This window comes from Moschus berezovskii, chromosome X (genome assembly GCF_049115385.1).
Source record: "Moschus berezovskii isolate FMDL1 chromosome X, NW_MosBer_1.0, whole genome shotgun sequence".
Taxonomy (NCBI): Eukaryota; Metazoa; Chordata; class Mammalia; order Artiodactyla; family Moschidae; genus Moschus; species Moschus berezovskii.
This window is the reverse complement of record NC_142488.1, coordinates 70693279-70701158: the sequence shown is the minus strand read 5'-3', so window position 1 is coordinate 70701158 and position 7880 is coordinate 70693279. Positions and strand designations below refer to the sequence as shown.

Here is a 7880-nt window from a genome sequence, read left to right as displayed (position 1 = left end):
ATTTGGGTGCAGAGAGTACTTACCAGATGGCTTCTCGTTTGTTTGAAGGTAAAAATGTAATGAAAACTTTAAAGAACATTATAAAAAGGTGTGAGGTTTGCCAAAAAAATAACCAAAAGACTGAAAAGCTAGCAAAATCTGGATTAAAATGAAGTGGAAAATATCCTGGAGAGGACCGGGAAATTGATTTTACTCATATACCAAAAGCTAATGGATATTCTTGCTTACAAGTTTGGGTGGATACTTTTACTGGATGGATTGAGGCGTTTCCCTCTCATAGTGAACAGGCTAAGGAGGCTATAAAGATTTTAATCCATGAAATTATCCCCATGTTTGAGCTGCCACGGAGCCTTCAGTGTGAAAATGGTTCCACCTTTAAAGCTGCTGTAACTCAGGGGGTGTCTAAATCTCTAGAAATATATCACTTATACTGTTCCTGGAGACCCCAATCCTCAGGAAAGGTTGAAAAAGCTAATGACATTATCAAAAGACATCTGCACAAATTAACTCAAGAGACACAAGACAATTGGATTAAAGTCCTACCCATAGTTTTAATGAGGGCTGTCACTTTGAATGTATTTATGGAAGGCCTTTCTTAAGCACAGGCATTTTTATATATCCTGAAGCTTAGGAATTAAATAGTTATGTAACTCAGCTCTCAGCTTTTCAACAGGCATTAATAGAACTCCGGGAGATGACTCCTGACCCAGCCTCTGAGTCAAGCAAGCCTCTCTTTGAGCCAGGAACCGAGGTCCTCATAAAAACACTGGGGTCTGGGGGCCCATCCCTTGAGCACCTCTGGGAAGGCCCTTACCAGGTTATTCATCTTCTCCAACAGCTGTCAAAGTGGCAGAAATGGATTCGTGGGTACATCACACTCAAGAGGTGGCACCCTGAGCAGATCTAAGTGACTTCATTTTATGTCTTTACTTTCTATGCTCTGACTTTGTACTTTTCACATGGGCCTGATAATCAATGTGAGCCTATTTCTGCTGACTCCAAAAATCCTGAGTCTGCCATTTGATCCTTAAGACAATGTCTTCCTATCCTGGGCTCACTCCTATGCTGCATTCCATAATCAGTCTAACTCCTGGGTCTGTGGAGCGCTTCCCTCTTCATCAGTGGAAGGCTTCCCACGGTGGAGATCTCCACTTCAAGAAAAAGGCTTTCTCCGTGTCTGCAAATACCTTCGACAACAAACATATGTGATGCATCTTCTTCTTCTGATGACATCTAACAACCTTAAGATGGACGGATGTAGGAATGGACATAATGTGACTTTGCATTTTGATTTTAACTTGGTTTAATGACTATTTTGCCTTATGTTTGTAATTGTATAATGGGGTTTTCTAACCATCTAAAAGCTTTTAAGTTACAAATGGTTGTCCAAGCTTCTACAAGGGCCACAGCCTCCTGCAACTATTACTTGAGGCCCCTGGATCAAAGACCCTCAATATGAGGATTAGGAGAATATGTCACCTCACCAATTTAGGGACAACACCGCTTATCAGCTCAGAAGTAGTTATGGAATGAAAATGACGCCCCTTTCCCTTGGCAGCGTAATTGTCCTAAAAGAAAAGTGGGGTATGAGAAATTCATTTCCTAGGCAGGTTCATAAGAAGTCTAGGGGTCCCCAAGGAGAGAGGGGTCTGAAATTCTCAAGGAGGAAGAAAAGACAAACCTTTTTCCCCCTCTACATTCCTTAGGATTATATAACAATTATGTATCCTGATTGAGGACAGTCTCTGGAAAAAACCTTCTGGCTAATCCTGTTATCTTAAAATGTAAATTATGGGAGTAGGTCTAGTGTGGTCTTTACAACCTCCAGACATTCTTTTGATTCACTGTAATAACTAATTCAGTTCAGTTCAGTCGCACAGTCGTGTCCGACTCTTTGCGACCCCATGAATCACAGCACGCCAGGCCTCCCTGTCCATCACCAACTTCCGGAGTTCACTCAAACTCATGTCCATGGAGTCGGTGATGTCATCCATCCATCTCATTCTCTGTCGTCCCCATCTCCTCCCACTCCCAATTCCTCTCAACATCAGTCTTTTCCAGTGAGTCAACTCATCGCATGAGGTGGCCAAAGTATTGGAGTTTCAGTTTTAGAGAGTATATAATTCCATTGCTAATACTAGCAAGGGGGTACTCTTTCTTCCCCCTTCTAATGCTTATGTCGGAAGCTTTCTCTTTCTCCTTTATACTTTAATAAAAATTGATTACATAAAAGCTCTGAGCAATCAAGACCTGTCTCTGGCCCCGGATTGAATTCCTCTCCTCTGGAGGACAAGAATCCCAGTGTTTTTGCGTGGTTCAACAACAGTCTTTCAAGAGGGAGGAGGATACAGAAATCAAAGAGCTGAATAATTACTGAAGAGAAAATTTCAATACCAAGCTTTATATATCAATTTGATTCAAGCAAAAAAAAAATTGTGAACTTGAAGTCAATTCATTTCTGATCACATAATCAGAGGAACAAGAGGAAAAAGAATGAAGAAAGCCTATGAGACTTTCAAAAACCATCAAGTAAATCAATATATGCACAATAGGAGTACCAGAAGTAAATAAGAAAAAGTATAAAAGCTTATCAAAATAAGCTATTATAAGATAAAATAGTCAATGAAGCAGAAATAGATGTTTTTCTGGAACTCTCTTTCTTTCTCCATGATCAGGCGGATGTTGGCAATTTGATCTCTGGTGCCTCTGCCTTTTCTAAAACCTGCTTGAACATCTGGGATTTCATGGTTCACATATTGCTGAAGCCTGGCTTGGAGAATTTTGAGCATGACTTTACTAGCGTGTGAGATGAGTGCAATTGTGTGGTAGTTTGAGCATTCTTTGGCATTCCCTTTCTTTGGGATTGGAATGAAGACTGACCTTTTCCAGTCCTGTGGCCACTGCTGAGTTTTCCAAATTTGCTGGCATATTGAGTGCAGCACTTTCACAGCATCATCTTTCAAGATTTGAAATAGCTCAACTGGAATTCCATCACCTCCACTAGCTTTGTTCGTAGTCATGTTTTCTAAGGTACACTTGACTTCACATTCCAAGATGTCTGGCTCTAGGTCAGTGATCACGTTATCATGATTATCTTGGTCGTGAAGATCTTTTTTGTACAGTTCTTCTGTGTATTCTTGCCACCTCTTCTTAATACCTTCTGCTTCTGTTAGGTCGATACCATTTCTGTCCTTTATCGAGCCCATCTTTGCATGAAATGTTCCCTTGGAATCTCTAATTTTCTTGAAGAGGTCTCTTGTTTTTCCTATTCTGTTGTTTTCCTCTATTTATTTGCATTGATCACTGAGGAAGGCTTTCTTATCTCTCCTTGCTATTCTTTGGAACTCTGCATTCAGATGCTTATATCTTTCCTTTTCTCCTTTGCTTTTCACTTCTCTTCTTTTCACAGCTATTTGTAAGGCCTCCTCAGACAGCCATTTTGCTTTTTTGCATTTCTTTTCCATGGGGATGGTCTTGGTCCAGGTTTCCTGTACAGTGTCACGAACCTCCATCCAGAGATCATCAGGCACTCTATCTATCAGATCTAGTCCCTTAAATCTATTTCTCACTTCCACTGTATAATCATAAGGGATTTGATTTAGGTCATATCTGAATGGTCTAGTGGTTTTCCGTCCTTTCTTAAATTTCAGTCTGAATTTGGAAATAAGGATTTCATGATCTGAGCCACAGTCAGCTCCTGGTCTTGTTTTTGCTAACTGTATACAGCTTCTCCATCTTTGGCTGCAAAGAATAAAACCAATCTGATTTCGGTGTTGACCATCTGGTGATGTCCATGTGTAGAGTCTTTTCTTGTGTTGTTGGAAGAGGGTGTTTGCTATGACCAGTGCGTTCTCATGACAAAACTCTATTAGGATTTGCCCTGCTTCATTCCGTGCTCCAAGGCCAAATTTACCTGTTACTCCAGGTGTTTCTTGACGTCCTACTTTTGCATTTCAGTCCCCTATAATTAAAAGGACATCTTTTTTGGGTGTTAGTTATAAAAGGTCTTGTAGGTCTCCCTAGAACCGTTCAACTTCGGCTTCTTCAGCATTACTGGTTGGGGCATAGGCCTGGATTACAGGTCAGGAAGCAACAATCAGAACTATACATGGAACAACAGACTGGTTCTAAATAGGAAAAGGAGTACGTCAAGGCTGTATATTGTCACATTGTTTATTTAACTTATATGCAGAGTACATCATGAGGAACGTTGGGCTGGAAGAAGCACAAGCTGGAATAAGGTAGCTGGGCGGAATATCAATAACCTCAGATATGCAGATGACACTACCCTTATGGCAGAAAGTGAAGAGGAACTCAAAAGCCTCTTGATGAAAGTGAAAGAGGAGAGTGAAAAAGTTGGCTTGAAGTTCAACATTCAGAAAACAAAGATCATGGCATCTGGTCCCATCACTTCGTGGGAAATAGATGGAAAAACAGTGGAAACAGTGTCAGACTTTGTTTTTTTGGGCTCCAAAATCACTGCAGATGCTGATTGCAGCCATGGAATTAAAAGACGCTTACTCCTTGGAAGGAAAGTTATGACCAACCTTGATAGCATATTAAAAAGCAGAGACATTACTTTGCCAACAAAGGTCCGTCTAGTCAAGGCTATGGTTTTTCCCGTGGTCATGTTTGGATGTGAGAGTTGGACTGTGAAGAAAGCTGATCGCCAAAGAATTGATGCTTTTGAAGTGTGGTGCTGGAGAAGACTCTTGATAGTCCCTTGGACTGCAAGGAGATCCAGCCAGTCCATTCTAAGGGAGATCAATCCTGGGTGTTCATTGGAAGGACTGATGCTAAAGCTGAAACTCCAATACTTTGGCCACCTCGTGTGACGAGTTGACTCACTGGAAAAGACTCTGATGCTGGGAAAGGTTGGGGGCAGGAGGAGAACGGGTCGACAGAGAATGAGATTGATGGATGGCATCATCGACTCTGTGGACATGAGTTTGAGTGAACTCCGGGAGTTGGTGATGGACAGGGAGGCCTGGTGTGCTGTGATTCATGGGGTCGCAGAGAGTCCGACACGACTGAGTGACTGAACTGAACTGAACTGAATATAAAATAATGGCTGAACTCTACAAATATTGAGAGATAAATGGACATTCATGTTCTGATAAACTCCCAAATATTTTAAGCCTGAAGAGGTCTATATAAGATATATTATTATTATATTGTCAAAAGTCAAAGACAAAGAGAGAAGTTTTAAAGTAACATGAGAAAAGTGACTCATCACAAATTTAGGAAAGCCACTAATAGAATATATACATTTTTGTCTTCAAACATCTTCCAGGTTAGGAGAAAGTGGAATAGTCTTTCAAAGTATTGAAAGGAAAATAACCACAAAATAAGTATACTGTAAATGACAAAACTGCTCTTCAAAAAGTAGGAGAAAGGATGTGAGGGCGATCTGGTTGCAACATCTGTCACCCCATTGATCGCCAGGGTTGATTTGGCTGATCTGGCTGTCTAGGCGGGTATCCCCTTCCTCCCTCACTGCTCCATGTGTGTCCCTCCCGAAGCTGCGCTCTCGGTCAAAGAGGATGACCATCCCCGCTAGAGGTGGACCGGTCTTCGGTCAAGGGTATACGAGTAGCTGCGCTCTCCTGCTAGAACCTCCAAACAAGCTCTCAAGAAAATAGTAGAGATAACTATCTTTCTAAAATAAACGAAACTTGGAGTTTGTCACCATCAGACCTACTCTACAAGAAGTGCTAAAGAGAGTTCTTCAAATGGAAAGGAATAGTTCTTAAAATTCAAATGAGTACTTCAAAATGAAATGAACGTCTATGGTCAAATATTGACTTCTACCCTACTCCAGTACTCTTGCCTGGAAAATCCCATGGACAGAGGAGCCTGGTAGGCTGTAGTCCATGGGGTCGCTAAGAGTCAGACACGACTGAGTGACTTCACTTTCACTTTTCACTTTCTTGCATTAGAGAGGGAAATGGCAACACACTCCAGTGTTCTTGCCTGGAGAAACCCAGGGACAGGGGATTCTGGTGGGCTGCCGTCTATGGGGCTTCACAGAGTCAAACACGACTGAAGCAACTTAGCAGCAGCAGAGGCAGTGCTCCATGGTGTGTCAGAGGTGATGACAGGATTCTTCTGTCAGTCAGGGAGTGAAGGCAGGACTTCAGTGAGTTAACTGGATGAGTTGCCTGATCAGATGTAATCACTGGCAGAAATTTTCATATTTCAGCAAAATGAAAGGATATGAATATATAAATATACCATTGTGACAAAAAGAATAAAATACCTAGGAATAAACCTACCTAAGGAGACAAAAGAGTTGTGTACAGAAGACTATAAGATATTGATCAAAGAAATCAAAGACAACATAAACAGATGGAGGGATATTCCATGCTCCTGGGTTGGAAGGATCCCTACTGTGAAAATGACTATACTACCAAATACAATCTACAAATTCAATGCTATCCCTATCAAATTACCAATGGCATTTTTCACAGAACTAAAACAAAAAGTTTCACAATTTGAATGGAAACACAAAAGACACCAAATATCTTGAGAAAGAAGAATGTAGCTGGAGGAATCAACTTAGTTGATTTTAGACTATACTACAAAAAAACAGTCATCAAGACAGTACGGTACTGGCACAAAAACATAAGTTTAGACCAGTGGAACAAGATAGAAAACCCAGAGATAAACCCACACACCTATGGGAACTTTATCTTTGACAAAGAAAGCAAGAATATACAAAGATAACCTGCCCGTAAGCAGTATGGAGTTTATTAAAAAAACTGTCTATTAAATAGAATATTTTATAGGACTTTCCTATGAGAAACAAGTTTCAGTGACTTAAACACTGATTTGTCATTTCATTTACCCTGCTAATGTTTCTGTGACATATATGGGGGAAAAGTTCATTTGGAATTATAAAAAGAAGTATATATAGATTTATTCCATTTGTGTGATGAATAAAGTAGTATGTACTCAATAGCAGTCTTACCACTCTCCTGATCCTATAAAGGTTTGTAGCTAGTAGGTCTTGAATATTATCCATAATGTCTTGATCCTGAAGTGCCGGGGATGGGACTGACTTGGTTGTTCCATGACGGCGGCTGAAAAAAGGTACCTGGATTCATTATAGGCATTCACCACATGAACATATTATTTTCATAAATGCATTCATCAAAGCTAAAATATCAATATATGCATTACAAAGATGGTCTGAAAGACTAATTGAGGCTGGGATGGAGAGGGAGACTCACTGAAAAGAAGAAATCTGAACTTTAAGGGTAGCAAATTCAGACATTCAGGGACTTTCTACTTCTAAGTCAGTTTATCTCAATATGAGGCTAAACATATTTCAAAGGACAGTTCTATTTGTGAGTCCTAAAATTTTTATAATCTGTACCTGTGTTCACTCTATACACAATCAAACAAGTATGTATAAATTGTTGACAATTTTTCTTCAAAATGACCTCAATAAAGATCTAAATTGAATATCTGCTGAAATTTAAGTTAAAGTACTTATTCACTCATTATTCAAGGAAAGCTGCAGATCAATTTAATTATGATAACTGAGGCTAGCCATCAGAATTATGCTGTTTCATAGTAGCATTTCAAAGGGCTTTTGAGGCTTTTCTTTTATTTCCATTTTAAGTAGTTCAGTAGCATTAAATATATTCACAGCTCTTACAACAATCACCACCATTTATCATTAGAACTTTTTTCGTTTTTCCCAGCTGACAGTCTGTACCCATTAAACAATAACTCGTGACTCTTACCTTTATCTAGCTCTGGAAACCACCATTCTACTTTCTGTTTATGAATTTGCCTATTTTAAGTACCCATGATGGTGTAGAGGGACGTGCACTCATCTTCTCCTGTGAAAACTCCAGAATCACTGCTGAACA

General features: G+C 40.0%; 1 protein-coding gene across 1 annotated transcript in view; it reads right to left on the bottom strand.

Moving 5' to 3' along the window:
- Positions 1-718: 718 nt before the first annotated feature.
- LOC129563936 (sodium/hydrogen exchanger 2-like) overlaps positions 719-7880 on the bottom strand; it is a 107303-nt gene continuing 100141 nt past the window's right edge. The window contains 3 exon segments of the mRNA XM_088834275.1: positions 719-838; positions 1485-1568; positions 6971-7096. Of these exon segments, the coding sequence (XP_088690401.1) occupies positions 719-838; positions 1485-1568; positions 6971-7096 (330 nt within the window).